Source organism: Fusarium tjaetaba (genome assembly GCF_013396195.1).
Source record: "Fusarium tjaetaba strain NRRL 66243 chromosome Unknown NRRL66243_c0000217, whole genome shotgun sequence".
Taxonomy (NCBI): Eukaryota; Fungi; Ascomycota; class Sordariomycetes; order Hypocreales; family Nectriaceae; genus Fusarium; species Fusarium tjaetaba.
The window spans coordinates 110,227-131,849 of NW_023501413.1; the positions used below are offsets into that span (position 1 = coordinate 110,227).

General features: G+C 48.5%; 8 protein-coding genes across 8 annotated transcripts; 5 read left to right on the forward strand and 3 right to left on the reverse strand.

Moving 5' to 3' along the window:
- Nucleotides 1-62: 62 nt before the first annotated feature.
- Nucleotides 63-2,528, forward strand: FTJAE_9552 (regulatory GAL4; the record flags this gene model as incomplete). Its single annotated transcript, XM_037356484.1, has 4 exons — nt 63-250; nt 317-1,595; nt 1,646-2,115; nt 2,162-2,528. The coding sequence occupies 4 exons, from the start codon at nt 63-65 to the stop codon at nt 2,526-2,528; spliced, it is 2,304 nt and encodes a 767-aa protein (XP_037203389.1).
- A 779-nt stretch (nt 2,529-3,307) lies between these two features.
- FTJAE_9553 (uncharacterized protein) lies at nt 3,308-3,954 on the forward strand (the record flags this gene model as incomplete). Its single annotated transcript, XM_037356485.1, has 3 exons — nt 3,308-3,602; nt 3,657-3,774; nt 3,822-3,954. 3 exons carry the CDS (start codon nt 3,308-3,310, stop codon nt 3,952-3,954), a joined length of 546 nt encoding a protein of 181 aa, XP_037203390.1.
- A 521-nt stretch (nt 3,955-4,475) lies between these two features.
- On the forward strand, nt 4,476-5,486 carry FTJAE_9554 (uncharacterized protein; the record flags this gene model as incomplete). The annotated part of the gene is made up of 1 exon (XM_037356486.1): nt 4,476-5,486. The coding sequence occupies one exon, from the start codon at nt 4,476-4,478 to the stop codon at nt 5,484-5,486; it is 1,011 nt and encodes a 336-aa protein (XP_037203391.1).
- Nucleotides 5,487-5,779: 293 nt separating this feature from the next.
- On the reverse strand, nt 5,780-7,142 carry FTJAE_9555 (uncharacterized protein; the record flags this gene model as incomplete). Its single annotated transcript, XM_037356487.1, has 7 exons — nt 5,780-5,786; nt 5,833-6,175; nt 6,228-6,445; nt 6,487-6,507; nt 6,572-6,703; nt 6,800-6,905; nt 6,959-7,142. The coding sequence occupies 7 exons, from the start codon at nt 7,140-7,142 to the stop codon at nt 5,780-5,782; spliced, it is 1,011 nt and encodes a 336-aa protein (XP_037203392.1).
- Nucleotides 7,143-8,163: 1,021 nt separating this feature from the next.
- Nucleotides 8,164-9,297, forward strand: FTJAE_9556 (uncharacterized protein; the record flags this gene model as incomplete). Its single annotated transcript, XM_037356488.1, has 1 exon — nt 8,164-9,297. One exon carries the CDS (start codon nt 8,164-8,166, stop codon nt 9,295-9,297), a length of 1,134 nt encoding a protein of 377 aa, XP_037203393.1.
- Nucleotides 9,298-10,522: 1,225 nt separating this feature from the next.
- Nucleotides 10,523-11,578, reverse strand: FTJAE_9557 (uncharacterized protein; the record flags this gene model as incomplete). The annotated part of the gene is made up of 1 exon (XM_037356489.1): nt 10,523-11,578. The coding sequence occupies one exon, from the start codon at nt 11,576-11,578 to the stop codon at nt 10,523-10,525; it is 1,056 nt and encodes a 351-aa protein (XP_037203394.1).
- Nucleotides 11,579-12,483: 905 nt separating this feature from the next.
- Nucleotides 12,484-19,973, forward strand: FTJAE_9558 (agglutinin 2; the record flags this gene model as incomplete). The annotated part of the gene is made up of 5 exons (XM_037356490.1): nt 12,484-12,647; nt 12,695-19,350; nt 19,395-19,704; nt 19,755-19,836; nt 19,887-19,973. The coding sequence occupies 5 exons, from the start codon at nt 12,484-12,486 to the stop codon at nt 19,971-19,973; spliced, it is 7,299 nt and encodes a 2,432-aa protein (XP_037203395.1).
- Nucleotides 19,974-20,134: 161 nt separating this feature from the next.
- Nucleotides 20,135-21,294, reverse strand: FTJAE_9559 (short-chain alcohol dehydrogenase; the record flags this gene model as incomplete). The annotated part of the gene is made up of 3 exons (XM_037356491.1): nt 20,135-20,313; nt 20,363-20,597; nt 20,680-21,294. The coding sequence occupies 3 exons, from the start codon at nt 21,292-21,294 to the stop codon at nt 20,135-20,137; spliced, it is 1,029 nt and encodes a 342-aa protein (XP_037203396.1).
- Between the last annotated feature and the right edge of the window lie 329 nt (nt 21,295-21,623).

Consider the following 21,623-nt stretch of genomic DNA (forward strand, 5'->3'; position numbering starts at 1 on the left):
TCCCATCTTCTGAAGCTTTCAGACTGACTTTAGCCCTTCGATCCTCATCGGCTGGACGAATCATGGACCCAAACCCAGTCAAGCCTTCTCCTCCTCAACAAGCCCCTACTGTAGAAGAGCCTACAACATGTCGAGAATGTCGACGCCGCAAAGTGAAATGCGATGGTGTTATGCCCGTCTGCTCAATCTGCCGAAAGTACAGACGGCATTGCCTCTACGACAAGCACAGTAGAACCCGGTTGACCCGAAGGTACATACATACATGGGGCCGCGTCTATGAGCCACTGGGGAACCTGTCGGACTAACAGTGACGTAGACAACTTACCCTCCTGGAGGAGCGTCTTGAGAAGGCTGAGACAGTCCTGAGGCGGCATTACACTGATGGCCAGATTGCTGAAATGCTGGAAGGCCCAAAAGAAGGCCTGGTAACTCAGAATCAACAGGTACCGGCGGCGACACCAGCAACTGCACCTGAATCCGCGCCTACACCAGCACTAACCTTGGGGACAACGCCGGGGTTAGTCAGCTTGCCAAATACAACCCCGACCCCAGGCAATGTGGACAACCTCCTCCAGCTACCGAATCAGACACCTGATTCTAGTATTTACATGACAGGTACAGGAAATGCGGGAACGTTCACTACGGATCCTCTGCTCCTAGCACCCATCGGTGAATTAGATGCAGCCCCTGGACTCTGGACTGCATCGCAAGACACTGCATTCGAGGCCACTCTAGCTCCAGCTGACAACTTTGAGTGGAACGAGCAAGAGACATCATGGGGGACGTATGATCCCGCGACTTGGTCTATAACGAACCATGTTGATGGAAACCCCCAAGCTATCATGGACGGTATGGCCTCTCTGACCATTGGCGATCAAAAGAGAGGATACTATGGCGCTGCCTCTGGATCCGCTCTCTTGCGTCAGATCCTATCTGCCCGTCCAGATGGAGAAGAAGTTGACGCCGAAGTGGCACTGCATGAGATTGAGTCTCTATTTCAACAACACTCTGATCACTCGCAATGGTTCCGTTCTCAAGCTATGTTGACCAGAGTGGCCGTTGAAAACCTTATCGACGCCTTCTTTGTCTTCTATCACCCAACCTTTCCTATCGTGCATGAGCCCACTTTTCGAGCGCAGTATGCCGGCACGCTTCCTTGTGCCAACAAAGGCCACTGGAACACGTTGGCAAACATTCTCGCAGCCTTGGGATCATTTGCGAGCAGTAACGTTGCTGATGCTACAGATCTACCTATCTTTCAGGCTGCACAAAAGAGCCTGTTTTCAAACTACCTTGAGGTAGGAAACCTAACTCTCGTACAAGCTTTCAGTTTGTCATCAAACTATATGCAGAAGCGGAACAAGCCGAATACCGGCTTCAACTATGGTGGCTTAGCTATTCGACTGGCCATCGGGCTTGGGCTTCACAAGGATTTGGAAGGAAACAGTCTCTCGCCCTTACAAACAGAGACTCGACGCAGGATATGGTGGTGTCTATGCGTGCTTGATGTTGGCGCCACTATCACATATGGCAGACCTTTGAACTGGCCTCAGGCTGGTGTCGAGACTGCTTTTCCTCTGAATATTCACGAAAAGGTTAGTCTATTGAAACCAACAAGCAAATTATTTATTGATTATCATTCTAGGATCTCACTCAGGACTCCACACACTGCCCACCAGAAGTGGAGGGTATCACGATGTACACCTATATCCGAGTTCAGTCAGCTTATCATCTCAGCACCATGACCGTCTACAACCGTCTCATCACCAGCCCCTTCCCATCCGCCACAGAGCTGATAACTCTGGATGACGTCTGCATTGGTTCTTGGCTGGCCCAAGTACCGTATTACTATCTTGCTGTACCCCCTCCAGACTCCGAGTTTGCCCTGGGCATGGGCATTTCAGAATGGCGCTACAGAAATCTCAGGATCGTCATGTATCGTCCGTTCTTGGTCCGCTGGGCACGATCATCTGCACAGAACGCTCAGCAAAACTTGACGAGCAGCGAAAACCTTGCTGTTTTCAGATGTCTGGATGCTGCGAAAGAATCAATCACACATATTCAAGGATACTGGACATCTCGCTCACATTCAAGGCTTGCAGCCTTTTATATCCTGTAAGTCATACCCAAATTCCTGCGTACCATCTGCTAACAACGGCAGGTATTTCCTATTCCACGCTACACTAATTCCCGTTCACTGTCTAAGGCAGAACCCCCATCACGCATTAGCACCCGACTGGCGCGCACAGATCCAGGCGTCTCTGTCCATCATGGGCGCCATGGCAGAGCTCAACCCAAACAGCTCCAAGTGTCGCGATATTACTCTCAAGTTGTGCTGGCCACACCTGGATGAAGAGGGTGCTCGCGCATACCACGACAATGCCCCGTTTGTTCCGAGTGTGGGAGACAGCGAGGCAGCTTCAATAATCAACGGTTATAATACATGGTGCGAGTCGATGACGAACGCCGGGATATCGGTCCCGTATGACTGGGCGGATGACAACGACTCGGCTCTCGGGTTCTTTTGATAGTATGTAAATGCTATTTGGAAGCTGTTTCCTCAACGATCGGCCAAGATCCCCGCTAGATGCTGCATAAAAACCTGTGTCTTGTCTATCAATGCAACCAAGCAAAACCTTAATAGATCTTGCGCCAGGCACAAGACCAATGCGATGCTGTATTTGGAGAACGAGGTGCAAGCTGTGATGGCATTAAACTGATGTTGTAACTGCCGGAAGACTATTTAGTTGCATAAAGTCATTAAACTTTCTTGACCGCACCAACGTTGCACTCTCATGCAACCTCCGCAACGGTTGAGCGATGATCCTCATCAATGAACAAACCTTCAACCGTTTCCAAAATATTCTCGCTTTTTGTTTCAGAACACATCGAAGCATTTTATACCCATAAATAGCCCTGAAGGTCTCAGACCAATCTGTGCCACCGTCCACGTGCTTCTTCAGTCCAACGGTCGAAAAAAGCATCGACCATCAAAGCGGTAGGACATCAAGGGATCACCAATTCATGCCAGTAGTGCCTGAGCGGCCAAAACCCCCCGAAGCATCCGAAAGACGCGCACGAGGCTGTAAAGTCAATTCTAATGGGTGAAAACTATGAGAGAATTTGAGAAGCTGGCGCAGTGCTACCTTGCCATCGAGAATGGAACGATACTTGCCGAGTCGGCATAGAGTCTCTACCGTAACCCCAAGAGCCTTTTGACTATAAATAAACGTAATGAGTCCCCAAGAAACTGGCCCTGTTCATAACATCTCAGTACGACCTCGAAATATACAAACCAATATTCAAGATGAAGTGCACCTCTACCGCAATTGCTCTCCTGGCCGCAGCTGCAGCTGGTGTCCAAGCAGCCAAGATCCAACTTGTTGGCACGGTTATGAACAGTGCTGCCAAGGAGGGCTTCGAAAAGAGTAGAACCCTCGTCTATGCTGGTGGCAAGACCAAGCGTGATGCACCAAAGGTTTATGAGCCAGATCCCGACCGGGACTACACCCTCGAAGATGGCTACATCTTTGTCCTTCAGTGCACCACTGTTGGATTCAGACCTGAGTGCATTTCCTTTGGTTCTGAGCCTGGAAAGTGCGGTATGTGACATTCTGATCCCTGTCTCCCGACTCAAACTGATAATGGTCGAACAGTCTCCTACTTCGACTTTGACCCCAAGAAGGGTGAGCATCCCACCTCGATCTCGGATGCATTCAACCACAATGTCACATCGATTTCCACCAACACTGGTGGCGCATGCCAGTTCTACCAGTAAGTCTTACTTCCTCCGCAAGGACAGCAATCTAACTTATGAAAAGTTATACCGGCTGCGATGAGAAAGGCGATGACAGGGGATTAAGCACTTCCTACAACTATAACCTTAACGTGACTTTGCCAGAGGACGATCGAACTCCCGAGTACTTCAGGAACATCACTAGCTGGAGATGCTGAATACTTCAACCCCCCTCTACTGCAAGACATGAGCTCACATGACTCACCATAGCTTAAATCGTATGAGGGTATTGGAAATGCGAACATTGATGTAATTTACTGAGCTATGAAGATAATCTTCGTTCTGTATGGTCGAGGTTTCAACCAAATATTCTCGGTTGGATATTGTGCAAATATTTGATAGTTTTTGTGAAGTCACCCACCGTGTGAATTACGTGACAGTGCCCCTCAGAAAATATCAGAATCTAGGATTGAATATCAAAAGAAACTCACTTAAAGCTATCCTAAACCTAGTCAAAATATCCTAAACTTGGACTAATTTACCTAAGACTTTTCGTCATTTAGGATCAAGGTCCTGAGTTTTCTTTCCCCCTACGATGCATATTAACTGGGATGCACAATTCTAGGTACTGGGTATAAAATCCGGGTGATTCCTCGGCCCGGCATATACGCACAGTCCACATCGCATCACCACGCCAGCCTAAGATTTCCCCACTAATTCTGAACTCAGTCAATATAATATGGCAAACACCGACGCAGCTACTATTCTTGATATTTGCACGTATCACAGGCGCGACTTTGATCTAGTACTCATTCGATCACGACCTCACGAAAACCAGGTCGTCCGGAAATCTTTAGAGAAGCCCTTCACTACGACACCCACCGTGAAGTTGGGGGCACTTGATCTTCTCCCGAATGAGTTGTTGAACATCATACTGCGCAACCTTGATCTATTATCATATTTCCGGTTTCGCCATGTCAACAGACGTTCCCGGATCTTGGCAAGTGGGCTTCGAGAATACAAGGCCGTTGTCAGACACGGTATAGAAGGCTTTCGCGGCATGCTGCGTTCGCGACTGGCGACTCATTTTACATTTGGAGAAATGTACCGCGCCTTGATTGATGAAACCTGCTCCTTTTGCAAAAATTTCGGTGGCTTTCTATATCTGCCGACTGCCGCTCGCTGCTGTTTCGCATGTATTGAGAATGCCCCTGAGCAACGCGTTATCAGCATGTCCGCCCTGTCGAAGCTCACAAAGCTATCTGCCAAGCGTTTGAACTCTCATCTTGGATATGTTCTTAGAACGGTACCGGGAATATATTCTATGAGAGAAAGGCCGGCAGTTCGTCCAGGTCTACTACTAGCAGAAGTGGAGGCTACACGGACTCTATCCGAACTTGGTCTCCTGACCTTGGACGCAGCCCAGACACTAAGGGCGCGGAGCGAACAAAAGAACCAACGTTTGATGATGTCAACTGCATACCCATGGTATGATCCAACTACCGGTCAAGTTGAAAATGGTGTCAGTTGTAAAGGCTGCCAGGTTCGTCAGGAGACTCTTGCTCTGATCACTCGAGATCGCGACGATGTATTCTCTTCCAGCGGTTACCAAACCCATTTTGAGACTTGCAAAGAAGCAAAAGCTTTATTCGTAGATAGTGCAGGCGGAACAAGAAGTGTGGCGGAGCCAGAATTCACTCGTCGCAAGGGTTATTTCAGCACATTGGATCGATATGGTTTACCAATATAAGAGGCAGTCTGCCATATATCATAGTAAAGAACCACAGGCTTAACAGGTTGAGTAAGTTACAGGAAATATGAGGTATGAGGAGACTGACATGAGAAGTCTATCAAAATAGTCAGTTAAACCAGATGTGAAAGTAAACCCTATATATCGCGTTTTGTCTTGTCCAGTATATCATATTGTTCCCCCAGAATCTTGTACCAATCTCTCCAATCTGTTAAGATATATCTTCCTCTTATGTACAGATATTTCAAAGAATAGCAGCTTGCAAAATTCTATCGGTGACACTCGTAGAATGTCTAGCTTCTGGGATGGTGCAGTAGTGTCCGTACGGGTTTGGCTTGATCTTGACTGTAAAGCATCGTAATCGAGTTTTGCTCTCAGAACAATGACATTTCCAACGACATAAAAGTCAGGCGGAGGAAGTTTCCATACAGCGTCCTTATTTCCATCTGCTTGTGGGTTGTTTGTAAATGTCGTGTTATTGAAATCAGACAATGGTAACCCGTAGGCTGCTCGGTACAAACTGATGATTGATGTGATATAGCTTTGATCAACCCTCGGAACTAAGTCGTGTTCGTTGACAACGGCATAGATATGTCGAGTTTGAGGAAGGCTTCGAGCCAGCTCAGTGATATTAGTTGAAGTCACAGGCGGGGCTCCAAACGTAATGAGTGAGAACTTGGCATTTGATACTTGTAAAGGCTGTTAGCTCATGGGACACCCAGTAAGAAGACCTGGACCTACATTCACTTGGGCAATGGCAAACAAAGTGCAGAAAGACCATGGCTGCAACTGCTCCGCCAGCCGAGTGGCCTGTGAATACTATATCCTTTAAGCCCTCGTCGACTGTGATTTGACGAATGATCTCCTCAGTAAGCCAGGGAAGAAGAGTAGCTGCACAAGCCAAGAATCCACTGTGGGCATATATCTGTTCCTTGATGCCCGGCAAGGCCTCAAGACAGCTGTTAGTGCGTGAAAGTAATAGAAAGCCCCTGGGACTTACGAAAACTGAGGCAGAGTCCTTCTGGTTCCTATTAAAGTTTACAAGATGGTCTGTCTTGCAAGACGTGCCCCTAATGGAAACAAACAAGGTATTTGTATCTTCTGACTTCCATATCGAAGTTGCTTTGACTGTTCCAGTGATAGAAGGTGTTCGTGAGATCACTGGTACGAGGTCACCTCCAGGATGGATGTCTGGTTTATAGACGGAGCATGCGCATCTGCAGGCGGCAAGTAGTAGCTCAAGTAGATCACGATCCCTACCAGCTTTCGATTAGATCGCCAAAAGCCGGTTACATTGGGGTAGGAGAGCATACCCCGTCCATGGCTGTGAAGCTTGTTCATTAACCTTCGAGTTTTCGTACTTGGATATCTCCTTGGCAAGCCGTGACAGGTGGAACTGCAACAAATCTCCATGTTCTCCTATTTTGGGCGTCTGTCAGCATTCTACACATAAACTAGGATAGCTTTTTTACCTTGATCATCCAGCTGATCAAGCACGAAATCTAGGCATTCTAGCAGCTCGGTCATAGCCACCGAGAACGCTTGTGAGTTGGCACTGAATTCAGCTTGCGATGTTGGCGCTGAGGCAGCTGCTGCGATTGAAGTCTTTGTGATTGCTCTTGTATTTCGACCCTTGAGAAATTTTGAAGCCCACATTGTGTAAATGTTTCTACCCTTATGATAAAAGTCAAGTCTCAAGATCTCCGCGATGGAAGGGAGCCAAGAAAATGCCCTGCTGCGCCACGTTCTGCACAGCCGCTCCCAGATTGATCAATCGGCTCTCAGGTCAGTCCCCACTCGGACTACAGGCGAACCGACTTATAGGCCGCCATCATGACCGACTCATTTTGTTTTCTTTCCACTACGAAAATGAGGTAGAGGCCGAGAACTGTCTTAAGATTGAAGGCGCTGTAGCTAGGATCGCCACCGCTGTGGAGCAGATTACCACAGCACTTCACAACAGCAAGACTGACGTCACGGAGTTTTGGTCTCTCTGTTGCCAGCAGCTGAGCAATGTGACTGCTGAAGAGATGCAGGAGCTAGAGACTCGCCATATGAATAAGAAAGAAGATCAAATTTGTGGTGAGTTGAGGCGAAGCTCCCTTGCTATCTTAATCTACCTAACATACTATGGATGACCCCCTGTTTATACTGATGGTGCACTGATGTTTAGCTGATTGAAATGGTCACGTGCTTTGTCGCGTGATCAATTCTGCCCCCTCCGTCCCCGCCTGAACGCCGACGTCACGACTTTAGGTCTTTGACTTTAGGCTCCCAAAACCTACACAGTTAGGTTTAGGCTGTGATTAAGGCAGCTAACTTTAATGATATTGACTTAATGAAGCTTTGCCACCAGGGAGGCAAGTAATGTTTAAATTATGCTAGACTTTGGAGATACTTGGATACCTTTCGAGGCTAATATATAAACTTAAAAAAAAAAATAAAAAAATACTATGGATGACGGCGGCCTACAAGGTTAAGCTTTAGGCTGCGAACACAGATAATAAATGACACACGATACCTTTTCCCCCGATATAAGCTTTTACCCAGAAGCTTTCATAATGACCAATAAATCTTATTACAAGCCCTAGGGCATTACAAAGGGACTAAGAGGGCATAAAAAGGGATATAACCTCGAGTTTGCATCTCTGCACACACACCAAAACACACCATAACTATGTCTACTCCAAATCTGCCCAATAGGCGACGTCCGCAACCTATGAGCCTCGGGCAGTTTGATGCAGCACTGCACCAAGTCTGCCAGCTCTACTCCGGTATTAGCTTTCCTCAGAGATCTTACACAAAAGCTCGAGTTCTCGGTGTCTACTTCGAGGGAGATAAAGATGCAAATCCCTCGATCGGAAGTGCTAGTGATAACATCTGCGATATCTTCGGCAAGATATATGGCTACGATGCAGTCTCATTTATGATCAAGGACACCGAGTCTGATCCTGAAGCATGCTTGGCTTCAGCGCTCAAGGAACTTGTCACGGATATGAACGAGAACTGCCTGGCTGTAATACACTGTATTGGCCAGGGAAAGCCACTTCCAAACCATTCACATGGAAGTGATGAGCTTCATCTTGCTCGGTCGCAATCAGATATCATACGCAAATCACCTTTACCGGACCCGACCGTTAATTTCGACCGCCTCAGATATAAGATCCTCGACCCCTCCCCTTCAAATGTACTTATTATTCTCGATTGCTGCCATGCGGCTCTCAGCAGGATGGGGGAAAGACACGATCTTATCGCTGCTGGAAGTTTCGGTGACGTTGACGCCCACTGTGTACCCCATGAATTCACAGATAACATCGTGCATCATCTGGAAAAGGCGCATAACCAGACGCAAATCCTGAGTGCATTCGATATCTACGACCGACTAGCTACAAGGCATTTTGTCATAAAGAATGGAACGCCAGATGTGGCAGATATGCCAGTTTTCCACCACGACAGCCAATATCGTCCGATTGCCCTGCTGCCTATGCGGCCCGCTGATATCCATTCATGGCTTCCAGCCCCTACTCAAGAGTTAAGGCTTCGAATGGTTAATGTTATCTTCTCGGTGAACCTTAGCAACACCGATATCCAAACAATGGGCTCTATGCAAGGCTGGAATGGGGGCCGCCGTGATAGAGCGAGCTCGCACATCAGAGTTGACCAATTTTACAAGTCTTCTTCGTCGATCATTGTTATTCTTGCGGCCACCTTTACTATTTGGTACAATCTGCCTCAAGATCCCGCTATTAGGTTTATTGGCTTTGAGTATAATGAAGGCGCCGCCTCAACAGATTTTTGGGCTCAGGGGTGACAGAATGCAGGACATCGAGTATTAGTGAGAAAAATAATGAAGTTAATTTAGTACATTTTTAGTTAGCTACAATATCAGTTTCTTTGAGCCCTCAGTTCAATATCAGAAAGGCCTTGATACAGCTTGGAAATACAGCTAAAGAATGTCCCTCATCAAGGAGGAATGGTCACGCCTTTAGCAACCAATATCACCATCAGAATTCCATCCATTTGAAAAAACAACCTCCCGTGCATGGCTGTATGCCAGGATCAAAAGTGGTCTGACTTTTCTGAACGTGATTTAAACTTCTTACAGATTACCACGTTGTTCTATTGTATACCGTAAGCGAGCCCGAGAGGCCGGAGCAGCCTCTTGCCAAGAACGTCAGTGTTGTTCTCCCGATGGAGGACCAGGCTTGACTCTAAATAAGCGAGGGCCTGAGTAACTGGTCCGACTTTGAGTTTACGCAGCTTCGCTAGGAGACGAAGGAAAACTCTAGACCTTGATCCTAAGCGACAAAAAGACTTAGGTAACTTAACATAAGCTTAGTATAGGCTTAGTATAAACTTAGGATAAGTTCAGGATCTCTTTTGCTGAGTCTATTCTAACACCCTATATTAAGCTCTGATGTTTTCTTGCTCCCCTAGACCTCAGTAGTGTCCAAGAGCACCAGAAGGAATAGCTCGCGTAGCTTGGCTGAATTCAGCCCGAAGTCCAGCCTCTCGGGTCATCCGTCATCAGAGGAACTTGTGGCTATACGAGCTTAAGCTTGATATAGCTGGCGGGAAATCAGTAGTCAGCGAAGTCTAAACCTGGCTTGTGATATACTAACCTTGTAGAGATATTTCTGTCACTCGTGATCGATGTCTCAACTATTCTCGTCCCAAAAGAGCTTGACTATGGTGTTGTGGCTAAGCGCTAGATAGCAATGTCAAGCCACAAGATTCCTGATCTGCAACAAAAGTATACGGATTTGGAATTAGCTTGTGAGATCTTGGCAGGGGCTAGCCGATGCGATTTGACAAATCTTGGGGCAAAACTCTAAATATGCTTCAAAATTACTCTCCGAGAAACGGTCGCTTCCCCCGTGATGGATCCACTGTCTTGCAAGTGTCTAAGTCATCTTCAGTTAGTTTGCCAGGGCGCGAGAAAGTGGAACGACATGTACAGCCACAGATGGTCTCGATCGTGTCTTATTAATTGTGATTATATCGCTTTTAACGCTAGATACAAGAAGGTACTGTTGCTACACTAGCAACCTGAGAACGAACATGCCAGCAATATTCGCTAATACACATGTAAGAAGATTTGTCCTGATATGGCCCGCACTATTAACAGTGATCGGGGAATCGGGACTCCAGCTATCATCGCCAGAGACTTTGGTGGCTGGTTTTCCAGTAGAGGGGGTATCATTTTGAGGTGAGGGGGAGTTGTTGCCAGACGAGCCGGATCCGTTGCTCGAGGCACCAGAAGTGTCACCTGCATATGGATTGCCGGTCTTCTGGTTGGGAATGGGATATGAGGTATCATCTCCTGCGGCGGCCGTATCAGATGAGCCTGTGTCTGCTGAAGACGAAGACTGGCCCTCGGAGCCAGCAGGGGAGGAGTTAGAGGGGGCAAAGTGATAGCCCGCGGTAGGTGTCTCAGATAATGGCCGAGATCCAGGAGCACCGGTACCGGATGATTCTCCATCATTTGCAGAACCTGCGTTGTTGGATTCATCCTGGCTCCCTTGACTGCCACTACCAGAGTCTTGTGCAGTCGAATCTCCAGTGTCTGGAGTCGTATTTGTAGAAAGAGAAGCGCCATGGTTATTCAGCACATGACCAGCATCAGAGCCCGAAGAACCATTCTCATAAACTGAACTGCTATGAGATTGCTCACTGCTACCAAGAGGAATCTGTGTTGGTTGTGCAATAGGTACAACAACATATCCAGAAGATGAATATGCTTGCACAGACTCGGTTGGGAATGTCAAGGTAGCGACCTTGGTCCCTGAGCCTCCACACTTGTCACACTTGACTACAGCAGATGTGAAGCCAGGTGGAGGTGCAGTCTCGATAGGCAAGGGCTGACAATTCACGCCTGAACATGATTGTGTAATGGTGTAAACTTTTGTTGTCAAGCCTTGAGGGTAAAATTCTTGATATGTGCGGGTGTATTGGTTGTAGTAACCATTAGGGCCTTTTGTGACAGTGATAGCAGGCAGAGTAGTTGTTGCAGCACAAGGATCAGAGATGGCTCGTGCGTATAGAGGCAATAGGAAGCTCAGGCCACAGCTTATTGTTGTTAATCTCACCATGGCGGTTTGGTTTGGGTATTTAAAGAATATGGGTATGGTGGTGGCAAGAGAGTGTTTATTTAGATCAATGTGGATGAAAGGAGTGTTGTAGGGCTGAGTGTTAAGTGAAAGGAGTGTTGGGATGTCTGGGTTGGCTTGATGATGGGTGAGACGTTTCGAGTACTTATGTCAATTCATGAGATGTTAGAACACCAAAATGGCTTCAATAGAACCATAAACAGTCGGCAACTCCATAGAAATCTTCTAGAAAGAGAATCGACCTTAAAGTTCAGTGTATGGAATGGGCCGAGACCTCTCAGCGGCCATGCCTATCTGGCAGGTTGAACAGCCACCTCGTGGTCTGCCTGGAATGTTGAGGTATATTGATGTTCTGGTTCAATGTCTATTTCTTGGGTGCATAGGAAACACAATAGAGGAATCCGGCGATAACGAATTTCCCTCAAACCCGCAGGAGAGTTTGGGGATCCAGGCACATGGGAACTTGTGGCGGAAGGATACTGCTTTAGTATTAAGGCAAGCCTGTTATTGAAATCTAGAATCATGCCACTGTAATTACTCCACAGTTAGCTTTCCAGAACGTAGATGGCGCTGGTGTTTGATCTTCATATCTGGCAGCGAGGTCTAGGCCAGAACCATCAACGCCACAGTACATCTGCACGCAATCGGAATGCTAAGGCTTCTAAGAACCAATCTTTCCATATTAATACCCTTAAACTCTGCTTACATATCGATCATTTTATCCAATCTGTTATGTGTTCCTTCAGTAGTTGACTTAGCAATTAAATATATAGCAGGGTGCTCCTTCCTCGTCCGCTTCGTGACTGACCCTCGCACGTGACCTTCCCTCCCATCTGTCTTGCGGCAGGTACAACACCTTATTTCATTTAAACAATATGCTTAAAACCATGTGCAGGCATAAATCAAAGTCTTATGGAGTTCTTTTCGTGTTGTTTGCTTTCGCGTCTGCCTGGGATCCGGTTGTTGATTGTCCCGATGGCGAGAAACGTGCTGAGGTTCAGCCAATCAAGGTCGTAGACGGCTCAATCACATTTGACACAACATTAGCCAGGTTGGTACTTTACTTACTGAGATATCACGGCAAACTGACAACTGCAGTACAATTTTGATACCCCATGAAGCATCATATGTTACCACTGCTGTTTTCGGCCTCGGTCCTCCTTCAACGTACACAATTCCACCGCAGGGAACACCACCAGTTGGGACTGTCATCAAGAGAACTCCCCTAACCACAATCACTTCAATCATCTCGTCTTTGACAACTGCGCGGACCCGGACACTGACCCCAGATCATCCTGGTGATCCCACCACTATAATTGTCGAAGAGCCTGAGTACAGAACTCGAACAGAAGGCGTTGAAGTTGATCACACAAGGACCGTCCAAGTGGGCGATTCCGGTGATCTAGAGACAATCACGGTTGGTCGGGAGTATTACACCACTATCACGGAGAAAGGGAGCAATGGAGCCCCTGTTACCAAGGTTGTTCGCGTCGACGACCGAACCACAATTGTTGTAGGGCAACCAAAGGCTACAACCATAACTCAAACCAGAGACGTACAGTCTCCTGTCACGAGGACAATCCAGCCAGACAGTTCCGGCGGCGTTAGCACCATTGTTATCGAAGTCCCAGGGTCTACACCTGCATATATAACAATCACCCGCACCGGCAGCGTGACAGCCCCAGTAACATCGACAGAACCTGCGCGTAGCTCAGGAGGAACTGGGACGGTTCACATCATCGTGCCTTCGGACCCTATTCTATACGCAACCGTCACTCGTGCTGGCACAGGGAGTTGGACCGTGACCTCGACGCAGCCGCCCAAACACCCAGGAGAGGCAGGGATCGTATACGTTGACACACCTGCCCCGCTGGGCAGATACAACACTGTCACACGCTATGGAACTGGCTCAACTCCGACGACGTTTACTCAGACTCCAAACGGGCCTGGTCGCGATGGTGAAGTGGTCGTTGAGATCCCAGTCACTGACGCTCACTTTAATACAATCACCCGAGTTGGCACAGTTACTGCCCCGACCACTAGAACGATTCCTCCAAGCAACCCAGATGGTACCGGCACGATTATAGTCGAGGTCCCTCCCGCACGCTGGGCTACTGTGTCTCATATTGGCAGCGTGACCGTACCCGTCACACACACGCTATCTCCAACCCGCGCAGGCGACGATTGGACTGTCGTTGTGGAACTACCACCTGTCAACACTCGTCTCATTTACACCACTCGATATGGAGAAGTGAGCACCGCTTCAACTACGACCCGGTTCGACGGCTCCTCTAACACAGGCTGGGTAATCGTCAATCTTCCAAACCCCATGACAACTACAGTCCGTGGCAGTGACATCGACTCTCCGACGACGATTACACAGGAGCCGACAAATCCAGGAGAAACCGGGGTTGTGGTCATAATAACGCCATATAAGTACATAACCACGACGAAAACCTGGACAGGTACAGGTACAGTAACAATTACACAAAAACCCTCTGATCCGAATGGAGAAGGCTCTGTCATTGTACAAGTCCCAGCAGACGCAACGGATTACGTTACAGTAACTAGTCGCTGGACTGGGTCGACGACTCAAACAAGGACTGTCGCCCCTACCGATCAAGCTGCGGGAACAGTCATTGTTTATACCCCTGATGTTACCCCTTTTGTTACTGTTACCGAATATTGGACAGGATCGACAATAAAAGCCACAACGATCCCTCCGTCTGTTGCTGGTGCGACTGGCACTGTCCTGGTACAGTATCCTGAAGATTCTCTCCACTACGTTGTCACCAGCGAGTACTGGACAGGCTCTGAAGTTCGGACGGTGACTATCTCGCCGTCTGGACCTGGAGGTACTGGGACCAAGAAAATATTATTCCCAACCGCTGCTATTCGCTACATTGATACATCTAAAACGTGGAGCGGACTGACAACTCACGTCTGGACAGAGTATCCGTCCGGACCTGGAGAGACTGGAGTTATACACCATGATGTACCAGCCATACGTCTTGTCACTGTAACCAGTTATTATTCAGGGGCCGCCACCAGAACCTTCACACAAGAGCACTCTGGCTCTGATATAACCGACACTATTGTGGTCGAACTGCCATGGATCACCTCCTGGACCACTATTACGAGCACTGGTACGACGAGTCGTACATCTACGCAAATGCCATCTGGCTCCGGCAGGCTAGGTACAGTTTTAGTTGAGGTGCCGCCTACTGCGATTGCTTGGACTACAACAACGGTGATAGGAAGCGACAGTACAACTCAGACTGTTACTCAGACGCCATCAGGCCCCGGAAAGACAGGAACTGTGATCGTTGTAGTCCCTCCTGTCATCGTCACTTTGACAACAACTTGGAGTGGCACCACCACGACGACTACTACCAAGCAACCAGACTCGCCAGATCAGACCAGAACCGTGGTTGTTTTCGTGCCCCCAAGCGTCACACCGTATATCACGACAACTTCTTTTGACAACACGATCTCTGTGCCATATACTACCACCGTGCCACCGACGCGCAATGGTCAGACTGGTTCAGTCATCGTGGTGAAAACAGTGGTTTATGTTACAACTATTCGCTATGGAAGTGTGTCAGCCTCCACCACGAGCACTCAAACCCCTGGAAGCCCTGAGGAGACTTGGACTGTGGTTATCGAGAGGCCGCAACCATTTACGACAATAACCCGCTGGGCGACTTCTATCTCGGTCCCCTCAACAACAACACAGACTCCTCAAAACCCGGGCGACCCAATTACTGTTATTGTAAGCCTTCCAGAGACTTTCACAACAATAACTCGCTGGGAGACAAGTATCTCAGTCCCTTCCACAACAACCCAGACCCCCCAGAGCCCTGGTGACCCAGTGACTATTATAATACAGTCACCTCAGCCCGTCACAACACTAACCCGCTGGGCAACGATTTCGGCTCCTTCAACCACGACACAAGCTCCAGCGAACCCGGGGGATCCTGTTACTGTCCTTGTGAGCCTTCCCGAGACCTTCACAACAATAACCCGCTGGGCAACTACTATCTCTACCCATTCCACAATAACACAGACACCTCAAAAGCCTGGAGATCCAATTACCGTCATCGTGAGTCTCAAGCAACCAGTCACCACAATAACCAGCTGGGAACCTGCTATCACAGCCCCCTCAACAACGACGCGGATGCCTCAAACCACTGGAGACCTAATCAGCGTAATCGTATTCTCACCACAGCGTTATACAACAATAACCCGCTGGGCTTCTACTATTTCAGTCCCTTCAACCGCGACACAGACTCCTCAAAGCCCAGGTGACCCCGTGACTATTAATGTGCTCCTACCGCAGCCATATACAACGATAACCCGTTGGGCAACTTCTATCTCGGCTCCTTCCACGACGACACAGACTCCTGGGAACCCAGGGGATCCAGTGACCGTCCTCGTGAGTCTGAAACAGCCCGTCACGACGATAACCCGCTGGGCTTCTACTATCTCGGCTCCGTCAACCACGACTCGGACACCTCAGAGCCCAGGTGACACAGTGACTATTGATGTACTGTTGCCGCAGGCCTATACAACAATAACTCGTTGGGCGACTTCTATCTCGGTCCCCTCAACGATGACTCAGACTCCTGTGAGCTCAGGGGATCCTGTTACCGTTATTGTGAACCTGAAGCAGCCTATTACAACAATAACGCACTGGGCTTCTACTATCTCGGCTCCCTCAACAACGACGCAGACGCCCCAAGCTACCGGAGATCCAATCAGTGTCATCGTCTTCTTACCCGAGATCTATACGACGATAACCCGTTGGACAACAGTCTCAATTCCCACAACGGCCACACAGACCCCTCAGATCCCTGGGGATCCAATCACTGTGATCGTCCAGCTGCCACAACCTTATACAACGATAACCAGATGGGGAAGTATCTCGGCCCCTTCAACAGCCACACAAACGCCTCAGAACCCCGGGGATCCGATTACCATTATAGTGAGTCTGAAACAGCCTGTCACAACGATAACCCGCTGGGGCAGTGTCTCTGTTCCTTCGACAACAACACAAACCGCGTCAGAGCCATGGGGAACAGCCACTATCCTGGTTAATCTCCCCGATCCGTACACTACCACGACTCGTTATGGGAGCGTTTCGGTGAGCAGTGTCACGACGCAAACACCAACTATTCCCGGCCAAACGGGAAGGATTATCGTCGATTTGCCACAAGCTTACAAGACTATAACAAGATACGGGAGCGTTACCGTCAGCAGCATTACAACTGAAACGGTTGCCAATCCTGGGGAAACGGCAACAGTAATACTAGACCTTGTCCAGCCATATACGACGATAACCAGATGGGCAGCTACTATATCCATCCCTTCAACAACGACACAGACTCCTCAAAACCCCGGGGATCCGTTCAGTATTATTGTAAATTTGCCCCAACCTTACACAACGATAACCAGTTGGGGAGGTGTCTCGGTTCCCTCAAGAGAAACACAAACACCTCAGAGCATCGGTGGAACCATCACGGTAATTGCGCACCTTCCTCAGGCTTACACAACAACAACCAGATGGGGCAGCGTGACAGTCAGCAGTATTACTACTGAGTCTGCGTCTGTTGAGGGTCAAGAAGCAACTGTGATTATCGATTTGCCACAGCCATATACAACTGTGACCAGGTACGGCAGCGTTACAGCAAGTAGCATCACGACACAGATGCCGACAATTGATGGAGAGACTGCCTATGTGTACATAGACCTCCCGCAACGATATGCGACGATCTATAGGTACGGAGGCGTGACCGCCAGCGAGACTACCACCCAAGCAGGTACTATGCCTGGGGACACCGATACTGTCTACGTAGATGTACCCTTCTCTACAACGACAGTAATCGAGCTCTATACAGGGACATCCTTGATCACAGGGCCAATAGCTATCTCCACCATCCCAGCGTCCGGATCGGTTCCTGCTACGGTAGTAATGGCTACTCCGCCGGTGTTTTCAACACGTTTCTATACAGGAACGAGTATCCTAACCGGGCCGATTACCGTGACCACTCTATCTCCTTCTGGAAATGATCCGGCAACCGTGATCATAGAGAAACCTCCCGTGACCATAACCCAAAGGTACTCTGGGTCTTCGACTGTCACCTTGACTACAATTACGCCGACTGCGACAGAGGATGGAACCGTTATCATTGGGATTCCCTCTCTCCAACCTGTCACCAGATATCGCCTATACTCGGGGACTTCTTCTATCAAAGCTGCTATCACGGTGACAACTATCGAGCCCACAGATACTAACGATCCGGCAACTGTTGTTATCGAGACACCACTTGTAACAATCACGCGGCCATATACGGGCACAGAAGTCCTGTCTGGTCCAACGACTGTGGCTACTGTCTCAGGCACAGTGGTCGTCGAGACACCTCCAGTCTATCTAACACGATTTTATACTGGATCGAATATTCTCACAGGTCCAACTACAGTCTCAACGATATCCCCTTCGGGCACTCATCCTGGCACAATCATCGTCGAGACTCCTCCCATTACAAGTACAAGGTTTTATACAGGCACGGAGATCTTGTCGGGGCCAATTACCGTAACTACTATTACACCCACAGACACAGAACCGGGCGTCGTCGTGATTGAAACTCCTCCAATCACAATCACCAGATTCTACACAGGTACAGAGAGCCTGTCTGCTCTCACTACCGTCACCACAATCACCCCGACTGGAACAGAAGCTGGCGTAGTTATAGTTGAGAAGCCGCCTGTAAGAGTCACACGGTTCTATACTGGTACATCAGTAATAACCGGCCAAATAACTATAACAACTATCACTCCGACCGGTACGGAGGACGGGACTATTATTTATGAGACCCCTCCTGTTACGGTGACACAGTTCTACACAGGAACCGACGTACTCACTGGTCCTCTTATACTTACAACTATTACACCGACCGGAACTGAACCAGGGACTGTGATCCTTGCGACACCGCCAGTGACAGTCACGAGATTCTGGACTGGGACCGATGTTTTGACTGGCCCAACCACTGTTACAACGATAACACCGACGGGAACTGAAGCAGGGACTGTGATCGTTGAGACCCCTCCTGTGACCATTACTCAGCGTTATTCTGGGACTTCTGTCCTAACTGGGCCTATAACTCTCACAACAATAACCCCCACCGGTAATGAAGATGGAACAGTCATAATCGCCACTCCACCGCCGGCGACTGTGACAAGCACGCGACGATATACCGGCACATCGAGTTTGAGTGGGCCCATTACTGTAACAACACTCTCAGCGACCGGTGCAAACGATGGACCGATCGTGGTGATCGAGACACCTGCACCTCAGCCGTCCACTAGCTATCGCCAATACTCAGGAACATCCAGCATCAATGCAGCCAGAGCTGTAACCACCATTGCGCCGACCGGCACAGATGATGGAGGTGTCGTGGTCGTGGAGACGCCAGCACCACCTCCAGCTTTCAGCTGTGACGAAGGAGGATACCTGATTCAAGTTCGAACTCTCTACAGGCTCAATCTGGTCACAGGAGTCAATTCTCTGGTAGCACAGAATGTTGGACCCGGAGCTCCTTCAGGGACGACCAACGGCGGAACCATTAATCCTATCGGTTATAACATCAAGGATAATCTCATCTATGGTATTGTCCAGATTGCAACTGGCAAGAGCCAAGTCATTCGGATTGGCTCCACCGGATCATATACGCTGATGAACACCTTCATTGATGGAAGTGAGTAGCCCGCCGACATTATATGACTTGAAAAAGGACAGTAGCTAACAAAGAATCAGCATGGAACACTGGAGATGTAGATTCGGATGGCATCTTCTGGATCTCAACGTATGGAAAGGCGTGGGCGAAGATCGATGTGAACCCAACATCTGCAACCTACGGCAAGGTTCTTCAACAAGGGACCGCGACGTCGGCAAATAACTGCGCCGATTGGGTATCTGTACCTGGAGGAGGTCGCTATCTATATGCTCTCCAAGGAAATACATCGAAGACTGTCCTGGCAAGATGGAGCCTTGACACTTTCACGTGGGAGATTATAAAGGACTTCGGGCACATCGCAGGTGATAACCTTTGGTAAGTACTTTAAATTGCTTATCCGGGTGCGGAACTAATTCGAGGGCCAGGGGAGCGGCTTATTCGGTCGGTAATAAGCTCATGTATGCTTCGGAAAATACGTCTGGGGTCATCTACCGATTCAACGTTGAGGTAAGTCACAATGCCAGAGGCATCTAGCGGGTTACTAACAATATGTATAGACTGGAGAGAAATCTCTTGTTATTAACGGTCCGAAGACGTCGCAAAATGATGGAGCGCGTTGTGTGAACGCTTCGCCTCTCACATAGTTGAGGACATATATGCTGGAGACGGAAAGGTTGGGTTGCATCTTATTTACGTGAAAGGCCAGAATAAGCCCTTTCGCATCATCTGCACTATCATTTATACTCATCTTTTTTTTCTTAACGCCGTGTTTCAGATTAATTTTGTACGTATCTCATGACACTAGCTATTCTTTATATACTCGGACCTTGTATGAGTCCAACCATTTATCCTCGATAATGACCAGCTGCGACGCTTGAACCTTCTTCAGATACTCATCTTCGGGTGTGTCCTTGTAATCCTCTCTGTCAATGTCTACGAAGCCTTCCTTTGCGATGGAGCGGGGCGTGATCATCAGTGAGCGACCTGTGATGGCCATTAGTACCTCACTAAGAATGAGAGATCTTGTACTCACCATTGATGCTCCTATCAGTAGCAATTCTCAACATGCAGCTGGAGACATCTTTCTGTTCACCAAACTCCACGCCGCGGTCAACCAGCCACTTCTCGTACTCTGCAGTTCGAATGGCGCTCTTAATCCAACAGGGTGCGACGTAGTTGATGCGGATAGCTTGCTCGTGGCTTGATCTTCGGACTGTCCTCATGAAGCCGCGCAGCGCATATTTCGTTCCAGTATACTCCCAGTTGCCCTATTACATATCAGTCAGTTTTAAAGTCTGGTTTAATGGCGCCCGCGCCCTCATATCTAGCAGGGCCTTGTAGGGAACTTACTGGGCTGTCAATCCAAGCCACCATGCTACCAGTGATAATGAAACAGCGGTCTCGCTCTTCACTCACTGGCTGCTTGCGGAAATAATGAACCGCAAGCTTCCATGTGTAGAATGTTCCATCTATGTTGACTCTGACGATGTTCAAATCAGGCTTTGTGGGTTCTCCATTGGGATCTGTAGGTGGTGTTAGTCCAGGGCTCTTCCACCAAACTTTCAGAGGGTTCAGTGAGTACACACCATCGAGATTCCACAAGCTATCTCCCGAGCTTCGGGAAATGCCTGCATTTGCGATGACAACATCGACCGAATTACTTGGACTTGAGCTCTTCGCCTTTTCGAACATAGCCTTTTGTTGATCCCAATCTCGGATGTCGCACTTGATGAAGACGCATTTTTGGCCGTCGGCGTTGAGCTCTGCTTCAACTATTTTGCCGCGCTCTTCATTGACATCGGCGAATGTTACCCAGGCACCAGCGGCGACAAAGTCTCGTACAAAGGCTTCGCCCATGCCATTGGCACCGCCTGTGATAATCACCGACTTTCCTCGAATGTTTTCGAGTTGAGGGGCGATTGTGTGGTCAATTGGACCGTTGTAGGCATAGCGGTTGACAGCCATGGTGTAAGTGAGATTGGTGTGCTTGGGAATTGGTGGCGATATCTTGTGGAGCAACAAATCAGACGAGAATTTAGAAGATCTCTACAAGTTTAGATAAACCTGATAAACTTGAGCTAAAATAGACAAAACGCAATTCTTATTCCCTATCTCCCTCTAAGTATGTCAATACTGTTGCGGCGTTGCGTAGCTTGGCCGATTCGGTCCCTGTGCGATATCGCTGTAACCCCGCATTCAGCATCAGCAGGTCACTAACGGACGGCAATACCGCTTTAGGATAACCATTCTTCAACAACACTAACAACTTTGCCGAACATACTTGGCAAAGAGGG